General features: G+C 44.6%; 1 protein-coding gene across 1 annotated transcript in view; it reads left to right on the top strand.

The window, feature by feature from the left end:
• The first annotated feature begins 5,836 nt into the window (after positions 1-5,836).
• The window catches only part of KCNQ1 (potassium voltage-gated channel subfamily Q member 1), a 350,807-nt gene continuing 336,599 nt past the window's right edge, over positions 5,837-20,044 (top strand). Inside the window, exon 1 of the mRNA XM_054390363.1 lies at positions 5,837-6,234. Coding sequence (XP_054246338.1) covers positions 5,837-6,234 — 398 coding nt within the window. The remainder of the gene's footprint in view (positions 6,235-20,044) is intronic.

Genomic DNA, 20,044 nt, shown 5'->3' with positions numbered 1-20,044 from the left:
TTCCATACGTGTGAAGTAGGATGTTATATGTTACAGATTAACACAGTCGCAGGCAGGAAGTGTTCCCTGACCAGGAAGAGATTTAGTGGTAGATACTAATTTCTTTCTCAGCTGCTGAGAGTGAAACCCTTCCTGAAATACCAGACCATCCTTTCATAAAGTACAGCCCCCTCCTTAATTAAATAATAATGGATTGTAACAGTGTGAGAGCTGAAATCCCCCCCACCGACGACAACCAGGCTAGCTCAGGTTGGAAGCAAATGAAAGCTGTATTTACAAGCAGATCTACAATCTATGACGGAATGCAATGAATATGTACAAATAGACACAATTCACAACATTTACAAATATGTACAATCAACAGAAAAGCACAACCAAGCTCCCTGTGCTTCCCCCAAAGGGGACTTTCCCAAGGGGCCTCTTTCCCTGCCCTCCTGGCAGAAGGCAGAGAGTCAAGAAGCAGAGAGGCTGTTAGGCTTAGCTTGCATAGGTCAGTGTGTTATCTTTAGCCAGAAAAGAAGAAGCAGCAGCCAGACAGCCCAGCAAGTTGCCCCACTCAGACTCTGACTGCCCCAACTTTGTTTTGAGTAGTGGTTCTTAACCATTTCTATTCTACCCAATGGGAGTGTTTAGAACAATCATTATTTTACTTTCTCACACCCAACAGTGACTTATTTACACTCTTTCACTTTCTCTGCTTGAACTTTGTAAAGAAAAATTAATAAGACAGTTTCAAACCATCACAGTCCACCCCTCCTAAACAATTCCATTGGCTGTAACTACTATCCATCTAATGGGAAGCATTTCAGCACTTCAGGTTTTTTCTTTAGAGCTTATTCGGCAGTGTTATTTGATACTGATTTTTAGCCTAACCAAGAGAAGGTTTGGGACTAATGCAATGAGGAGAATTTTCTTTTGATGCAAGAAGGTGATGTAAGGATCTCTTCATCTGAAGAATGCCATTAGCCACTCTGCCCTCAGACACCTTTGCATGTGTAAGAATATGCACACTGTACCTCTGTGTGGCATTAGGTGAGTAATCAAATCCCTCTTGAGTCTCACATGCTTCTGAGATTAAAACAAACCACATCTGTCTTAGTGATGAAAATGATGTGGCAGTGTTTTACCAGCATCTTCAGTTCTATCTTCCAGAGCGATACTCAGAAGGGAGGCTCCAAACCTGGAGGTGCCCAGGGCCATGTTGGATGGGGTCTTGAGCAATCTGGTCTAATGGAAGGTGTCCCCATCATGGCAGGGGGGTTGGAAGTAGATGGAACTTTAAGGTCTCTTCCAACCCAAGCCATTCTACGACTTTCTGTGTGCACAAGTGTGTCTGGCTGTCAGAAATCACAACCAAACTCCCTGAAGAGTATCCTCCCTCAGCTTTATCAGCCTTGCACAAATTTGAGGTCTTTATTTTTCCTCCTGATGCTTTAATCAAGATTTGCAAGTAGGTTGGGAGCAGGGAAAGAGTGTTGAGTGGGATGTTCACAAGATGTGCTGCCCTGAAACAGTTCAGCTACATTTCTATTTCCACCTTTTTCTTCTTATTGACAGGGAGCCCTGCAAGGGCTCTGCCCTTTAGTCCTGCTCATAAACAACTAAGAACTTGAATTCTTCCAAATCACTTATTATTGGAAGCTTTGGGCCAACTACAGCAAATAAAACAGGCTAACATTATAGAGAAAAATTGGATCTTGATTGAGATAAACCCAAATTCCAGGTGGCTGGTACTGCCCTTTCATATAAATGAATCTTCATTAACATGAAAAATTAAGTCTACCAAGTGTTGTTACAGATAAATGCTTGCTCAGTCTTACTTGGAAGGGTTTTACTTTTTTGCTTGTTTTTATTCTTGAGGACAAAGAATGGAATGATTGTAAATAGCAGGACTAATCCTATGGATAAATAGCATATGCATATATTTCACCTTGCAAGGTTCAAATTAAAGTTGCAGAGCATTTAAGCATTCAAACATGATTAGCTGTGAACACAGGCAAGCAAAAGAAAGAAAATGGTTTGTGTGCTCTAGGTCTAAAGATATGCCCAGAGCTTTTCCTTAAGCTTTGCTTTAGGACTTAAAACCCTGACCATTGGGAGATAACAACAACATTCCTTCTCAGAACAGCACCACCATGCTTAAAAAACTTATGAAAAGAGATTATAACTGTAGACATAACCATGCAGCAAGAAAGCATTCAAACAGATAATGTTAATCAGGACTGTCAGCTGCTGGACTGGCTAGCCTCCAAACTCCAGATATCTGCTGCATGCTGCTATCTGCTGCAATGTTACCTCTCTCTATTGACCAGATTCCTGAGCTCACTGCATCTGCAGTTAAAAATAACCCCACAGCAGAGAGGGGGAATTAAAAAGCAGTTTAAACTTTCTGAATCCAAAGTTAGCTGCTGTTTTCTGCCTCATTTGTCTTGAAAGAGACTGAGAGAAAAGCAGACAGCATAACCCCCTTTGAAAAGTGTCTTTTTTTGGACAGCACTCAGATTTTTTTTTTTTTTAATGAAGTGATTTGTTAATGTGGTCTCTGATTAAGGAGTGAGCAACTTCTGACTTGTTAGCCTGCTCCTGCTTTGTTAATTCATTTCAAGAGGACGAATGTGGATTTCTGTTTGTTTTTCCAAGTCCTACAGACTTTTAATTTGCCACTGAAGGCAGCATTTCCCAGAACTCTCATCACAAAGTAATCTTTCTCACAGTTTTCTTTCATAGACTCACAGATCACTGTATCACAGAATGGCTTGAGTTGGAAATGACCTCAAAGATCATCCAGTTCCAACCCCCATTCCATGGGCTGGGACATGCTCTTGCCCTCACCTATGCCAGACAGATGTTTTAGCATTCAGTAACATGAACTAGGTAGGAATCATCTATCCCAATCTATATTATTAATCTGGATGTGTCTTTGATCAACCTGGTCTAGTGGGAGGTGTCCCTGTCCATGACAGTGGGTTGGAACTAGATGATGTCTATCATGAGTCTATGAGTCTATCATTAGTAACACATTAAAAAAAAAAAAAAAAAAAAAAAGGTGGATTAGATTAATTCTTTGACTCCAGGGAAAAGATGTTTAGATATTGCTTAAAGGCTCACTTTAAATATTTTTAAATTCTCTTATTTGTGATGATTCTTTGAAAGATTTAGTCAACATTAGAAGTCTAGTTCAAAAGCTTATGAATATATTTTTGACCTGAAAACCAGTTCAACATATTGGCCATGGAATATATTTGAGACTTTCTGCGTTCTGCAGTGAGAAAATTATTGAAACAAACTTTGGTTGCTTGGAGCAATTTCTCATTGAACACTGAGGAACAAATTAATTTCTCAACAGTTTTCTTCTCTCCTTGGCTATTCCATTTTCTTCAGTTCAGGGATATTGGGGTTTCTGTTCTCTGCTTTATTGATCAATGGATAAATAACAACATAATGCCACAATAATTTTAAAAGGTTTTGAGAAGAGCTTTGAAGAACAACATCAGGTGCATATGAACACGAGGGCTCTTGTTTTATGGAGTTCTGTACATTATATTTTTTGGCTGGCTCCAGGATAAGGTCCTGTATAACCCAGACAATATGTTGGTCTTTAAAACAAAGTGGAGCACATACATAAACACATTTGTTAACTTTGATATCAAGCCTTTTATCAGGCTAGTCCTCAAACAGTGAGCCTTCAAGGGTAGCAATGACATTCTTTCTTCCATTAGTCATTTTTCTTGCAGGCTTACAGCAAGAAAAGAACAGTTCTCAAAACCTGGCTCTATTTTGGCCAGATGCAGGAAAAGTTTCCTTTGAAATGCTGTTTTTCTTGAGCTGTTTTTTTCCCTTCTTGCTCTGTGGAGGTAGGGAAATCCTGGTTAGTACATTGTCAATTTAGAAACAAGTTTTGCACATTCTCTAACACTTCTGTTTTTATGTTGCTAACAAAGAGCCAGGTCCTTTATACATCTAAATGACAACTTTACAGGAACCTATACAGTCTTGCTTGTTTACTCTAGTGAGGGATCTTGCCTGACATTTGAATGGAAGTGCAATTAGCTGGGTCATTTTCGTGCAACTTTATTTAGCACCTTATCTTTCTGCAACATTCTTGTCCCAGCCCCAGTATCAACCATGAACTCCACATAGCTCTTACTAGTTCTGTTCTATTTTGAGCTGAAGGAAAAAACCCAGTGCTCCAGATCAAAGAGCACCCTCCTCTTTTGCTCTGGGAATAGAAATTGTTAAGTAATTGATGCACAAAAACATGACAAATTGATCCACACTGCAGTTAAGTCACTGCTTGCTCTGCTGCACAAAAAGCTGTCCAAGCCCTCAAAATAACCTGTTATTAACTGCCAAACACACACACCCTTCCACAAAGACAAAATGGCTTTGGTGTTGGAGAAAGACCCAGTCTGTAGAGGATATGCAAGTCTTCAGAAACGTCTATTGAGTTCTTCAGTTTGCCCAATTGCTCAGCTTCTTGCTCCCTTGTGTTACAGTAACCCCAGGGACTGCAAGGCCTGGTGGCCACCTCTTTTCTTAGTGGTTCTATTGAAAAGAGTCTCCTAGAGGATCCCAAATGTAACAGAGCTCTGCTGCTCCTAGACACTGAAATGCTGCAAAAAGGGACAGAGAATCAGGCCCCAAAAGCTCTGGTGGTCCTAAAGCTGAAGTCGTAGGTTGTATTCCAGAAGCTCACACTACTGACTTGGGAAACACTTACTGGAGTACTTTGTCCTCAGAGATGCCAAGTGAGCTTGCTGATTTTTGCAGATTTTAATTAGCTTGGGCAGCTTGTGCCATCTCAGCAATTTAACCGCATCCTTGTTGCCTGTAACTAACAAAGAGTGTTTCCATCCTTATCAGTGAGGCTTCCACATATATCTTTCCTTAACTAAGTGTCCTTCAAAACCAGAGAAAGCCAATTAATATGGGCCAGGACCTGGCAAACTAGGTGGTGATCTAACTTGTGACCATATAAGGAAAAGGAATTCAAAATTTCAAAGTTCAAGTTCGAAAGACCATCAGAGACCCTGGAGACCACACCTCCTAGCTGGAAGACTCCTGACCAAACCAAATCCCTCACCCTCTGAGCATGTGGAGTCAACTTAGGAGAAGCTGGACCTTTAATGTGAAGCTATTAAGAAATTGACCAGTAGATGGTTAGCAGGTGGGGGCATGAGGTGGAACCTGCACATTTCACTGTATAAACGTCTGCTGCTAATTTCAGCTGCTGTGCTGGATTTCTGGGAATGCCCTCAGCACCCAAACTTTTGCACTTTTGCTTTAGCAATGCTTGCTCGTTACTGAGAAACCCAGCGGCAAGGAGTTGGATTCCCGATTTTGGTGACAGGCTGAGAAGGTGGCGCAGCCTGCTGGGCTGCTAGGGGAGCTGGAGGCTTCTCCCTGGTCCTTACCCACCGCCTCTTACAGCCAGGTGCGTGACAAAAGGACAGAGAGATGAAACAGGTCGAGGTCGGCAACGAGGATCACGGCTGGACGCGGAGAGCAGATGCAGGCTCCAGCCAGGGCTCGCTGCCGAGCACATCTCCTCCGGCGCTTAGGGGCCGGCCCCGCAGCAGGTGCTTGCCCAGAGGCGGCGCGCCGGGGTGAGGCAGAGCAGACCTCCCGGGGCTGCCGCGCAGCGCCTCTGGATGGGTGGCACCGGACCCGCCCCCGCCGAGGCTTCTCCTCACCTTTCCTGGCCAGTAAGCCGCCCCCGAGGAGGCCGGGCCAAGCGCCGGCGGCGGGAGAGGGCGCGCGGCGCCGGCCCGCAGCTCGCTGGGGCAGCGCAGCCCTGACACCGTCGCGCCCTCCGGTTCCCTGAGCTGCCCCAGCCATGTCCTCTAGCTCTCCCCCGGGCGAGCAGAAAAGCCGGAGCCTGGGCCGGCTGTCGCTGCCCAGGAGAGGCAGCATGACGCCCAGCAAGAAGTCCTCGGCGCTGGAGCTGTCCGAGAACACCCCCAACGCCCACTACGCCCCACTCTCCGCCGCCCAGGGCGGGCAGCCGCCGGTGGGCTGCAGTCCGGAGCCGGAGCGGGAGCGGTCGCTGCGGCTGAAGAGAGAGGTGGTGGTGCTGAACACCGACTGCCCGCGGCCGCCTGTCAGCCTGGACCCTCGCGTCTCCATCTACAGCCTCCGCAAGCCCCTGCTGAGCCGCAGCAACATCCAAGGCAGGGTCTACAACTTCTTGGAGCGGCCCACGGGCTGGAAGTGCTTCGTCTACCACTTCACCGTGTGAGTAGTCGTCCCGCTCCCCGCCGGGGCCACCTGCTCTGCGCCAGGCTCCCGTTACAGTGGTTTGTCCCGTGGCAGCCCCGCTGCCTGAGCCGCGCCGCGGCTGGCCGCAGCGGGGAAACATCTCCCGACGGGGCTAGGTAACAGGGCGGTCTGGTTTTTAATACTTACTAACAGCAAGTCCTGATTTCCCAGCGTGTTTCTGACTGGATAGGTGTGTAGCAGCCTAGCATCCGGGAGACAGGTGATGCTCCTTGTCTTTTCCTCTTTTACTACCCTTTGCTCTTACTCCTTGCCCGATGGTACGAATGCCATTTTTAGACAGGAAGCAGGAGGATGACTTTTGAAGGATGTTAAAACCACTTAACTGCAGGCATAGCTTTGAGGTCCAGCTTGGTGTGGAGCATTCACCCTGAGCTGGTTCGTGGTAGTTTTGTGGTGCACAAGGACCTCATCAAGTGACTCTATCAGAAACTGGTGGGTTTTAACCCAGCCCAGCTGGGTGCTGTTTTGTGCAACCTGCTCTAGGTGAACCTGCTTTGGCAAAGGGGTCGGACTAGATGATCCCCTGAGGACCCTTTTAACCCTTGTCATTCTGTGATTCTGTGTGCTTACATTCTACGTTTCAGAATTCTGGAGTCCTTAGGTAGTCAAGTTAAGTGGTACCAGCTTTGTTGTAGTAGATGGAAAATAGCTGTCACCTGAATGTATTTAATTGGGAGATGACTGTGTGCAGCTGTTGGGATAATTGTGGGCTCCATTCTCTTCAGTGCTGTGATAATGCTATTAGATGACAAAGCAGCTAATGGCCATGATTATGAAGTGTCTAATAGTTGTAGTTGAACAATGTAGAGCACTTTCAGGAATAGGAATTCCTTTTGTTTTCTCTAAAAAGGAGTTTTAGGCAGCTATCTTTTATGATTTCTGACCTCTTTCAGGTGTCTCAAATGATGTTACAGAAGGGACAACAACATGTGTTCAGTATCTTAACCAATCTTCTCTAAACCCTGAGAGTGGGCCTAGGGAAATCCTAGAAAAACCTTCTGGATCTTTTGATCTACCTAAGATTCTTGCCTATGTTTTAACTTGGCAAGTATTAGCAGTGTGGATTAGTCCTATCTGTGCAAGAGTTAAGGTTTTGTAATTCTGCTTTAGGAAAGAGATTGTAACATGTACAGGAAGTCATTGCTGTCTCTCCTCCCCCAGTACACACTTAATCATGGTGTAAGCTTTAGCCCCAGCAATTCTTTTCTTGCCAGAAGAGCTCTTCTGATGCAGTGGTGAAGGGCAGTGGCAGTAAAGATTCTCCAGCCTCTTAAGTGTTGTGCAAATTCCTTCTTTTGAGACTCTGAAGAGACAGAAGAGGCTACTAACACCCCCCTGTTTCCTGGGCCAACCCCAGCCGGCAACTCAGCCCCACACAGCTGCTCACTCACTCTCCACAGTGGGATGGGGGCGAGAATGGGGAGAGTAAAAGAAAACCTGTGCACTGAGAGGCAGTTTAACAGGTAAAGCAAAAGCTGCACACACAAAGCAAAGTGAAACAAGGAATTAATTCATCACTTGCTATCAGCAGCCACACCAGCACAGTTTCTCACAAGGCTCCCTGCAGGTGTCAGTTGTGTATTTTAGGCATCTTCACTCTAATTTCTACCAGCAGAAGGAATTGAGTCTACTGTCATCAGCCATCCCAGCTTCTCTTTATTGCTCTGGTAGATAAGCTTGCCTGTTAAATAGTGGTTTAAGTTACTGAGCTTTGGTCCATACCTCCCCAAACTCTTGCCTTTTAGGCTTCCAACCTCCTGGAATGCCACCTTTCTGCTCTTTGAGCATTGCCCTTGCCAGCCAGATGCTGAGCGTTGGTAGGTTGTTAGATGCTGCAAAGCAGAAGCTTGTAAAGTCAGCTGCCAAGGCAGGCAGTTCATCTGATCCAGGGTAGCTGTTGTGGCTTTGGCTCTGCTCTGCAGGACCTGTTCTTTCACCTGGCTTGCTAGCTTTGTGTGAGCAGTTGAGTTACAAGTGATGAGCTGCAGAGCTATAAAGGATTCAGTGATAAGGCACACACCCTGCACCACTATCATGCATGCACTTCTCTCCCACTGGAGGAAGTAACTTGATTGTTGTCAGCATACAAACAGACTTTCCTAGAGAGCTAAGCTGGGTTTTTACCTTGTGATGTGTTTGTTCTGACAGTTATCTCCCCTGCCAAAATGAACTTGAGAGCCTTATGTAATTTTTTTGTTGCCTCTTTTATGCTCCCTCTGGCTACCTCCTGCTTTATTGTGGGGGCTTTCAGTTGTCTGAGAGGACTTAGTCATTATCTTAAAGGCTCAGAGGGGAAGAAAAGGGAACAGGAATGGTGTTAAATCAGTACATAATGGCCAAAACTGAGTAGAGGCTTCTGGCCGAGATCTAGCCCGAAAGATGAGAGCAATGAGCACTTAGGACTTGTTAATTTCTGTCTCTTGTGCTGCTGTAGGTTGTGCAGTGTGATTAGCTGTGACCTTAATTATACACTGAAATAATAAATACAGAAATAACTCCTGGAACAGTCAATGTAACTTGTTCTGCACCTGTGTCTCTGGCTGGTTGTTGAAACACTGTTAATCAAGTGATAAGAACTGCATCTACTGATTGCCTGTCACACCCTTTTCCTGCTCAGGAATCTTGGTCAGTGGTATCTGGAATACTAATAGCTAAGAACTGATATTCAGAACTTATTTTCCTCAGTTTTATATTACAATGTTCAGAAAATGGAAACTGAACTCCAAGTTTAATGCACAGATTCTCTGTTGGTATGTCTGCTTGTGTTGTTTTGATTCTTGTATGTTTTGGTGTGCTACAAAGCTCATCAGGTAGCCCCTGGTCTGAAGGATAGAATCTGGTTTTATCCTTTTTAAAAATCCTTTCTATCTAAAGGATAAATCCTGTACAGCAATAGAAGTTTGCTGTACTAGATCAGGCCAATGACCTGTTTACTTCTGAATTATTTCTTTCAAAAGGCAGCTGAGATACACTTTGAATCTTGGAAAATAGGTGCATTCTTTCTCTCTTGTTGATGATTTTAATCTTTCAGGATAATTGGGTATCCCAGTTGCTGATTAAATCAGTTGACAGGTCTCTACTGAGCTTTGTTTTACTTGCTCAGATCAAAGAGCAGAAACATCTCATGTGAGGAGAATAAGAAATGAATTATTGTACCTCATTTATATTAGATTTTTATAGGTTGTGGAAATTCTCTATGGGGAGAACAGGTGAGGAATTGGCTATTAATGTATCACTTAAAAAAAAAATCCTGTCTAAAACTGCTCGTGGAGGTCATAGGAACTTCAGTTTCAACTACATGAGTTGGTTTGATGTGGTATTAAAATTCATTTAAATACATGAAGTTTACAGTAGACTTCATTCTACCAGTGCAAGTAAATTGTGCTCAGCAGCTTAGGGTTTAGGTGCTCACCTGGAAACTTTGATTTTGCAAGCAAGAACTTGTCCTGTGGGATGGATGGATGGATGGTAGTGCCCTGCCAGAGCCACCAACCCTACCCCCTCTGCTGTCAGAAATGAGGCAATGACTGAGTGCCACCATTCTCAGTGACCTTCAGAACTAGGGCATCTTATCACTCTTATCATAGTAGTGCACCACCTTGGGATAGAGGTGAAATGTTTTGTGACTGTAATGAATTGAGCTTTCAAGCTCTGTGAAGAGTGGTGGAGGGACAAAAGAAGCTAAAATTCTGCCCTTGTAGTGGCTTGCTGAAATTCTGAGACTGTGTTGGAAATGACTGTAAAGGATAAGTGAAGTCTTCAGATGCTTAAAAACATTATTTTGGATTTAAGAGCACGGGGGAAGAGCTGCTTCTTAGAGCACCTTTAAACAGAACGTTTTCAAATGTGCCTGGAGAAGCTTAAGTTGAGCATTCTGGTGATTTCTCCTGTTTCCAGCGTGGCAAATAATGACTTCTGGCAGCCTACACTGTGTTCACTCCCCAAGCTGTTTGCAGTGTTGGCTGTTTCCAGAAGGAATGATTTGGAACCCGACAGCCCATTGGTCTGTTCCGGTATGGCAGCTCTCCTTTGTTGCCACGCAAGATAATCAGCTTCTATCTTATCTCTGCATGTGTGTACCTAGGGCAATTTACTTTGATTTCTGGTTTAATCAGCAATGATTGTCATTGAGTTTCTTTGAATCCTGAGATGTTTACAGAAGCTTGGGCTGACTGGTGGCTGAGATTTGGGAGGCTGGTCTCTAGGAAGAGGCAGGCTCTCAGGAGTGTGGCCACGTGTGTGCATGCACAGAGATTAGAAGCAGAAGGGGAGAGAGAGTAGTGCAGTTGTGTGTGTCAGCAACTGGTTATTAAAGCTGATGCAGTGGTGGCATAGTGCTGTTTGCATCCTATCCTGTGAGGGGAAAAAAGCATAGCTTCAACCTAAAATCCCATCTTTGTCCTACTTCCAAATCTACTGCAAACATAATTCCAAACATACTGGTTTGTACTTGGTGTGTAAACTGTTGAGGAGGGGAAAAGAGCAATAAAATAATTAGAGTGTGCCTATGTCCACACAGGACTCAGTTTTCTTTCAGACTGAACAAACTGGGGGAAAAAAAAGGGGGTAAAACATACTAAGTACTGTATACAACATAGAAAGTTTTGGGCATGAACATTGAGATGTTTAGAGATTGGTTTTTTTGGTGTGGGTTTTTTTTTTTTTTGGTGGTTTGGAGTCAGTCTTTCAGATTACTACTCTTATTTTAAAAAAAAAAACAAGATATAAATCCTCCAAAATAAGCCTGGCTTTTTCTCAGTGGAAGGAAAGAAAAATAATGTAATCCCAGTTACATTCTTTCTGCTGTAGTCGATTGCAAGACACAGGTTTAGCTTTTTTCTGTTGTCAAGACTGAGGTAGTTCAGTTGAGGTCAAATTGGTCTTCTTCTTTTGGCAGGTTAGAGAGAGGGATTATGCTTCTTATCATGCAGAGGCTGATGTGATCAAATGTTTTGTTTCTGCCTGACTTTTGCCTATGAGCTCCTGTGGCTTGCAACCAGCATTTAGTGTCCCCCAGTTAGTTTTAGGGGAGCTGGACACTGACATCCCTTCATGCTGGTGGATACAGTTGTAGTAGTAGGGCTCTGCCACTTTGTCACTGCAGGCTTGCAGGGGCATGGTGTGTTACAGCTGTGCAGTGGTTTATTAAAGTCTCTGAGGTCACACACATGCTCCACGACTGCAGTTGGAAAAAATGAAGTGGAAATAAGGTGATATTTGTAGTTTTTTGGTGTTTGGTTTTTTTTTTAAATCACTTTTCTTTCCCCCCCCAGCCCTATTTCACAGACTAGGTTTTGGGTTGCAGCAGAGTGGAGATCTTTGAAACCTAGCACTGTGTGTCAGTATGCTTGCTAACAGTTTTATCTGGGACAGAAAGGAATTGGGAGGCCAACTTTTATATATTCCAAGAGAGAAAGGAAGGCTTTTTGCCTCTCCCATTATTGTAGCTGGTTGTACAATTAGACAGCATGAGGCTGGCTCTGGCCAGCCTGATCTAGCGTGAGGTGTCCCTGCCCATGGCAGGGGGGTTGGAACTAGATGATCCTTGTGGTCCCTTCCAACCCTGACTGATTCTATGATTCTATGTTTAGGAGATGCAGTTGCAGAGTCAGCCCTGTTTGCTGATCAGCCAGATATTGCAGCTTTGAGTGGGCAGATTCTGGATACAGGTGAGGTGGAGAAGTGGCTTACAGCTTTTGCCATCCCTCCTTCCCTGCTTCTTGCCACAGTGCAGCCCCTTAACTACAATATTGCATGGAAGTGCTTCTCTGGGACTTGTGGGACTGAAACAGTATTTGGCTTGGCAAGTATACAGCTTTCCACCCCTGACTTGTGCCATGTTTCTCAATCTGTAATTTGACAGACATTTCATTTTTGCTGGGGACTGGCTGACTGTCCTGTGACTGAGACCAACCCAAGTCTGTGCCAAGAGGCTCAGGAGTGACAGTGTAGTTATATTGCAGGAGGGCTCCCTGTTCCTATCTTCCAATGGGACAGCAGGGTAAGAAATGCAGATATTAATAACTGCATAATTGAGTAAAAATGAAAAAAAAAAAAATCCAGGCTCACTTAGTAATTATTGACTGTAATCAGAAAGAAAAGTGGCACCAGAAACCAGATCACCTCCCCATCAGCCACGAGCTGTTAGAGCCTGTAAATCACTTAAAGCACCATCATTGCATCATTAACTGCTGCATGAATAAGATTGTGTTTTGATTGTTGAAGGGGAAGGAAGGTGAAAAGCTGGGTATCTTCTGGTTAAGATGCCTTTTGTAGTCACACAGTATATCTGACCTGCATAGGATATCAGGGGTTGGAAGAGACCTCTGGAGGTTGAGTCCAACCCCCCTGCTAGAGCAGGACCATAGAATCCAGCACAGGTCACACAGGAATGCATCCAGATGGATCTTGAAAGCCTCCAGAGAAGGAGACTCCACATCCCCTCTGGGCAGCCTGCTCCAGTGCTCTGTGACCCTCACAGTGAAGAAGTTTCTCCTCATGTTGAGGTGGAACCTCCTGTGCTGGAGTTGATATCCATTGCCCCTTGTCCTAGCACAGGGTGCAAGTGAGCAGAGCCTGTCCCCTCCCTCTTGACACCCAGCCCTCAGATATTTATAAACATTTATTAAATCCCCTCTCAGTCTTCTCCAGACTAAAAAGCCCCAGGGCTCTCAGCCTCTCCTCATGGGGCAGTGCTCCAGTCCCTGCATCATTTTTGTAGTCTTCTGTTGGACTCCTTCGAGTAGATCCCTGTCTTCAGCTGGAGACCCCAAGGCTGTGAACAACTGAATGCTAATGCTCAGTGCAAACAGGAGGTGTGCAGTGGAGAAACAGCTCTGTGGGATGCACATCTAAAAATTATATATGCACTAAATTTGGGCAGGTTTTATTGGGTAGCCATCTCTCTTTTCTTGTCATCCTTCCAGTATAAGATTTCAAGTCCCACTGGGGTGTTTACTTTTCCTGCAGGAGGAGAATTATTCTACCTTTAAAAGTTGCACATGAATGATCTTAAGCAAACCAGTAAGTGCAGTATTCACCTTTCTGTGTATCTGTCAGATGGTTGGTTGGGCAATTCTGGCACACTTCCATGCCTTGGCTCTTCAAGTGCCAGAGGAAAAAGAAGGCTGTGTAGATATAGGCCTCTTTCAAAACTTTCATTGCAGCTGAATTGAGGCTAGAGTTGAGATTCAATTGCAGTGAACTAATTAGGCTGAGCTCCAAATGCCTGCGTGCTGGATGTGTTACAGGCGCCGGTGCCAACATATGCTGCAGGGAACTATGCACAGCCACAGCGCTTTGCTGACTTCAAACTTGGCACCACCTCATTAATTTTGTGCCTTAATAGATTGTTTAACGTGCATTAGTGGCTGAACACAAAAGCTGTGAAGGCTTGCTCATTCAGTTCCAGCTGGAGAAGTGTGTCTTGTTTGGGGGACGAGGTGTTTTTTCTGCCTGCCACCCAGAGGTCCAACACAAGTTTCAAACGTGCTGGGAAGTTGCCAGCTGCAAATAAGCCTGCTGGGTAGGCTGAGTTACAGCAGAAGAATGTGTAGATTGGTGAGTTTTTAGGTGAGGTACTAGCTCTCCTGATACAGTCCTGCTTCAGTTGTCAGAATGGCCTGTGAGAACCATTATAATACCAGCAGTGATAATAGGACATGTGTTTTCTGGCTGCTTCAGGTAGCAGTGACCATATTTTACCTCCTACCAGAAGGATATGTATCTCTCTGTGTGTATATATATATATATATTTAATAAGTGTTCAATGCTTCATTAGTCAAACTTCATTTTACTCTATGTATTTAGGCAGTGATTGATTTATTTTTGTGAGGCAATTCTAAAGCTGCTCTAAATCAAGTCCTTTTCTGTGACTCCCAGTTTGTGTGCACCTGCAGGACTAGAGAGGTGCTTGGTAGGAGCTTTTTTTTCTCCTGGGTGGTGTGATCAGTTTTGAGGCCATACAGATTTTCATCTTCCTCTTTTCCTCACATGATGGTACAGAATATTAAAGCAACAGCTGTCTTCTGTGTTGAAGGAGCTGTAAGTGCAAAACAGGGCCTGGGTGAGTATGGAGGTCAAGATTACAAACCCAAAATGACTATCAACAACAGAAAAAAAAAAAAAGAACCCAGACCTCAAAACTCAAAGATACTGTCCCACATTTTTTTATTTTTAATGGCAGCTTCTTAACACCCAAACTTCACAACAGACAACTTCAAACCTGAAAAAAATTACAATTAAAAAAAATATTAGGTAGGTCCAAGAGAAGCCAATGACTTAAAGCTTAGGGCAACCCCTATGGCAGAAGCAAGTTTTCTCTGAGCTGCTTTAGTGTCGGACCTGCCAGTGGTACAAGTCAATGAGAACATTTTCTCCACACTGACTGAATGCTTTTTGGCTTTAAGAAAAAGAATGTGTCTGTGTGGGAGACTTTATGCAAGGGACACATCAAGCACTAGAACTGCAGGATTTCATCTTTTTGAAAGCTATAAACTACCAAAAGTAGGAAATTATCCTGCAACTCTCATTAGGTGGCCTTTAGATGTTCCTAACAACATGCCTCCAGTAGGGCTTTTTTGGTTCTCCTCATATGTTCTTCACAATTCATTTGTTTCAAAATATTTTATGAAAAAATGTTAACCAAAGCCAAAATAAACCTAGGACCAGGGTTTTGGAATCCTCTTAAGTTTCAGCTGCGTCTGCAAGTATTGATCCTGATCTCTGCATTTCATATTTGAAGTTTTCAATAGGAGCATCTTGCACAGCTTCACAGGTTGCATTGGACTGGAAGGGACCCTCAAAGGTCATCTTGTCCAACTGCCCTGCAGTGAGCAGAGACTGCTCCAATTAGATTAGGCTGCCCAGGACCACATCAAGCCTGATCTTGAGTGTTTCCATGGATGGGGCCTCAACCACATCCCTGAGCAACCTGTTTCAGTATCTTACCACTCTCATTGTAAATATCTTCTTTCTTATGTCCAACCTAAATCTTCCCTGCTCCATCTTAAAACCATTTCCCCTCATCCTATCATCACAAGCTCTTTCAAACAGTCCCTTCCCAGCCTTCCTGTGGATCCCCTTTAGATATTGGAATGTTGCTCTGAGGTCTCACTGAAGCCTTCCCTTCTCCAGCCTGAACAGCTCCAACTCTCTCAGCCTGTCTTCATAGTAGAGGTGCTCCTGCCCTGTGCTCATCTTTGCAGTGCCATTTTGGAACTGCTCTTCTTGGTATTGGTGGCAGAGATTGCAGAACCACAGAGGCTGCCATCTTTGTGGTGAAACAGTCTTCCATCTGCAAAGTTAGGAATTGCCATCCAAGAGTATGTTTGCCCCTGCAGCAGCTGTCCCCTTCCCAGTGCAAATGATCCAAAATCGGCTAGACTCTTCTTTTTCACAGTAACCCTTGAGGGCATCACAGTCCAATTAAGCTGAAGTAAAAGTGCCTCATCTCATCTCCTGTAAGGATGTTGGTGAGAAGAGCAAAGGAGAATGGATGCAGGAAGTCTTTGCTGCTGCCAGTCTCATTCTTACACCATTCAAATGCCTCTGCCCAATTGTCTCTGCAGGGCAATGAAGATAAGGGACAGAGACAAAAGGAAAGATGTTCTGTCCCTGTGACTTCACAAAAAGAGAACACCCTGTCCTGATTGAGTTAAGAATCAGTGGTTCTTGTATTCTGCAGAACAAAGCCTTTACCTGTCCTTTACATACTTCAGCAAATAGTTCTTTTTGCCTTTCTTTTTCCTTTTTACATTTTCCCCCCAATATCATTGCTAAGTTGATCTAGTTCAAATTAGCTGATTTATTAGTTGTTTTGTTTTGGGTTTTTTTATTCCTGTCTTAGAAGGCACTGAAATGCCTCATATATTATTCCTGAGTTGATCTAGTTGAAATTAGCTGATTTATTAGTTAGGTTTTTTTTTTATTGCTGTCTTAGAAGGCACTGAAGTGCCTCATACATTAATCTTAAATTGACCTGGTTGTAATTAGCTGATTATTACTTGGTTTTGTTTTTTTTTTCCACTCCTGCCTTAGAAGGCACTGAAACCTGGCAATGAGTAAATAAATGTGCATTGTTTTATCTGTGCTGTGGGTAAACTCCATGTGATTGCATGCTCTTGTTTATCTTCTCCCTGACCCAGAAAGCATTGATAATGGATTATCTCAGCACTTCACACAAATTAAACCTGCTCACTCGATGGTTTTTTTGTCTGCAGGTCATCCAGCATTCAGTGCTAAGCTCTGAGCCTCCCTCTTTCAGCAGCACCTCAAATGTGATAGGCACAGATGTCTAACTCAGTAATCTTAGATGCCTGCCTTGAGTTCTTGAAAATCCATAAGAAAGGCATTCTCTGGCTCTCAGCATCTGAGTCTCCTGAAGGTAGAAATAAAAGCAGCTGCTGTAAAGTGCCCCCTAGGCAGGAAATTGTTAACCAGAACAGATTTGGGCTGCACCACTGAGGTTAGCACCTACCTTGTACAATAAAACTGGTATTACAGGATATGCCTTTTAAAAGGGATTTGATTGAGCTCTGCTTGGATTCAGTGCTTTTCCTGCATATTTAGGAGAGGCCACAGTGGTGAAAGTCATTTCTTCACTTTTCCTTGCTCTTCTACTTGTTCTATGGTAAATGTGGGGAAGAATGAAGTGGTTTTTACAGGGTGCTTGTAGGGAAGGTGTTGCTCTTGCAATGCAGGGAAGATATAGCCATGGGAAAGCTGGGCAATGTGTGCTTTCATTCCCAAAGGGTAAATGTGACCTCTTTGTGTTCATGAACTGAAATAAGTTCAAATAGATGGAATGGAATGGAGAGAAATAGCCTGGACATTAAGGAATAAGGATTGCCTCTAAATGTGCTTCTTTCTCAAAACTCCTTCAAGTCAGCTTTACTACCTGCTTGGTATTGTTTTGTGAAAAGAAAGAAACTAGCTCTATCAACACCCCATGGACCTGAGTGAAACAAGGGAGATTTACTGGCTGTAGAATCACAGACTCACCTGGTTGCAAAAGGCCTTAAGATCATCAAGTCCAACCCAATATCTCCCTGTACACAACTGTTAGGCCATGTCCTTAAGCTCTTCATCCAAAGATCTTTTAAGCACCTCCAGGGACGGTGACTCCACCACTTCCCTGGGCACTCTGGTCCAGTACCCAATGGCCCTTTCAGTGAAGAAAGTTTTCCTAATATCCAATCTAAACCTCCCATGGCACAACTTGAGGCCATTTCCTCTTGTCCTATCACTTGTTACCTGGGAGAAGAGGTCAGTAGCTTCCTGTCTGCTTCAGATCTTCCAGTCCAGATGGTTTTAAAAGCTGTGCCTCCACTGCTCTCCTAGACCTAAATGTGGATTGTAACTGAGCTATGACTGCTAGGCCAGGCTGGATAAAGATGTATGAAGCATGAAAGTAGAGAGAACATGCATGCAAACCCTGCACTTGTGCCAACTGGCAGAGTGTGAGCTGGTTCTGGACCAGAAGAGATAGATAGCTGCAACAGTGCAGGGTTGTGCCTTGTGCTGCAAAGGCTCTGAGGGCAGGGGATAGGCACTAACAATTGCAGCTTGTGTTGGGACTAGCACAGAGGTAGTGACTACACCTAGCTGGGTAGACACTGCTGCTGTGTGCTTCAGCATAAGCTTCAAGGGCAGGGATCTTCATACCTTGTGTGTCATTACAGCACCTGGTACTGTGGCAGTTTTCATGGCTGTAAGGTAAAGTGGCAATACAAAGCCAGTCTGTACTCCTGGGTTTACACTGCCCTGATATTGCACTGTTAACTTAAAGCACTTTGCTCTCAGTACCCCAGGATATGTGTTCATGCAGTGGCATCAGGAACTGACCAGCAACTGTATCCTAGATAAGGTTTTATCCTTCTTCCTTCCTGCACCCACAAGTTAGGGTGAAGCTGTAGGCGGTTTGTTCTAGCTCTGGTGACTAACAGCCTGACTGCTCTCTCTCCTGGCATCCAACTCTAAAGCTGTTACCAGCACTGCTGTGGCTCTGTGGGGTTTGATTTAGGGGGAAATTGGCACCTCTCTGACAAGTGCTGGAATGTCTCAGTCTGTCCTTGGGGTGCTGTTGGCATCTAGCACAGCAACAAACCCCCAGCCAACAGTCTTGATCCTGGGCAAAGAGCAGCCAAGTGCACAGAAGCGCTTATCTCCTGTTAGGCCATGCATTCACAGCAAGCAAAGTCATAAACCCCTTCAGTGGCTTGGCCATCCCAGAGCTGACTGCTAGACTTGAAAAGAAGTCCTGCAGAACACAGGCTTCTTATCAGTTTTAATCACTGGGCAGTCAGAGTTGACGTTTGCTTCACGTCATCTCGTATTAGCAACTCTGGTTTACATCATGTGAGAGAGAGATGTTTCTGGCAAGCAGTACCCTGCTGAACACAAAGCTAACTCCAGTGGAAATACTTTGATCTTGGAAATCTCTTCCAACCTGTGATTCTGCGTTACTTGAGTTGAACAACTGAATTCAACAGGTAAAGAAACGCACAACGGAGCCTAAGATCAGTCTGGAGAAGAGGATGCTCCAAGGTGACTTTATTGTGGCCTTCCAGTATCTGAAGGAGGCTACAAAAAAGCTGGGGAGGGACTTTTTAGGCTATCGGGTAGTGACAGGGCTGGGGGGAATGGAATAAAGCTGGAAGTGGGGAGATGCAGACTGGATGTGAGGAAGAAGTTCTTCCCCATGAGAGTGGTGAGAGCCTGGAATGGGTTGTCCAGGGAGGTGGTTGAGGCCCCATCCCTGGAGGTGTTTAAAGTCAGGCTGGATGAGGCTCTGGCCAGCCTGATGTAGTGTGAGGTGTCCCTGGCCATGGCAGGGGGTTTGGAACTAGACGATTCCTTGTGGTCCCTTCCAACCCTGACTGGTTCTATGTAACATAAGATTGGAGGTGCATAGGACAGTGTTAAGATGCTGAATATTAGGCAGATTTTTTTTAACCTGTAGATGCTGCTATGTTGTAAGTATTTTGCATTGCTGCTGCAAGTTTTATCTCGCCTAACCTTTTTTAGTTTGCATTTTAAGCGTTGCATTAGTGCTTCTGCATTTATTTAAACCCAGCTGCTCCTATATTCATGCCACATTTAGGGAACTGGGCCAGAGATGAAGTCACTTTGAACAACTGCATCAACATTTGTATATGGGTTTGCCTGAGAGAGATGTTCTTACAATTTTGTTGTAGTTTTTTAAGTCAGCTTTCTGGAGAAAAGGAGGCTGAGGGAAGACCTTGCTCTCTACAACTCATTGGAAGGAGGTTGTAGTAATGTGGCCATTGGTCTCTTTTCCCTAGTAACAAGAGAAAGTGGCCTCAAGTTACTCTAGGGAAGGTTTAGGTTGGATGTTAGAAGTATCATCTGCACAGAAAGGATTCTCAACACTGGAATAGGCTGCCCAGGGAGGTAGTTGAATCCCCATCCCTGGAGGTGTTTGGAAGAGGCTGCCCAGGGAGGTGGTTGAATCCCCATCCCTGGAGGTGTTTGGAAGAGGCTGCCCAGGGAGGTGGTTGAATCCCCATCCCTGGAGGTGTTTGGAAGAGGCTGCCCAGGGAGGTGGTTGAATCCCCATCCCTGGAGGTGTTTGGAAGAGGCTGCCCAGGGAGGTGGTTGAATCCCCATCCCTGGAGGTGTTTGGAAGAGGCTGCCCAGGGAGGTGGTTGAATCCCCATCCCTGGAGGTGTTTGGAAGAGGCTGCCCAGGGAGGTGGTTGAATCCCCATCCCTGGAGGTGTTTGGAAGAGGCTGCCCAGGGAGGT

This window comes from Indicator indicator, chromosome 21, assembly GCF_027791375.1.
Source record: "Indicator indicator isolate 239-I01 chromosome 21, UM_Iind_1.1, whole genome shotgun sequence".
Lineage (NCBI taxonomy): Eukaryota > Metazoa > Chordata > Aves > Piciformes > Indicatoridae > Indicator > Indicator indicator.
This window is presented reverse-complemented; position numbering and strand designations above follow the sequence as displayed.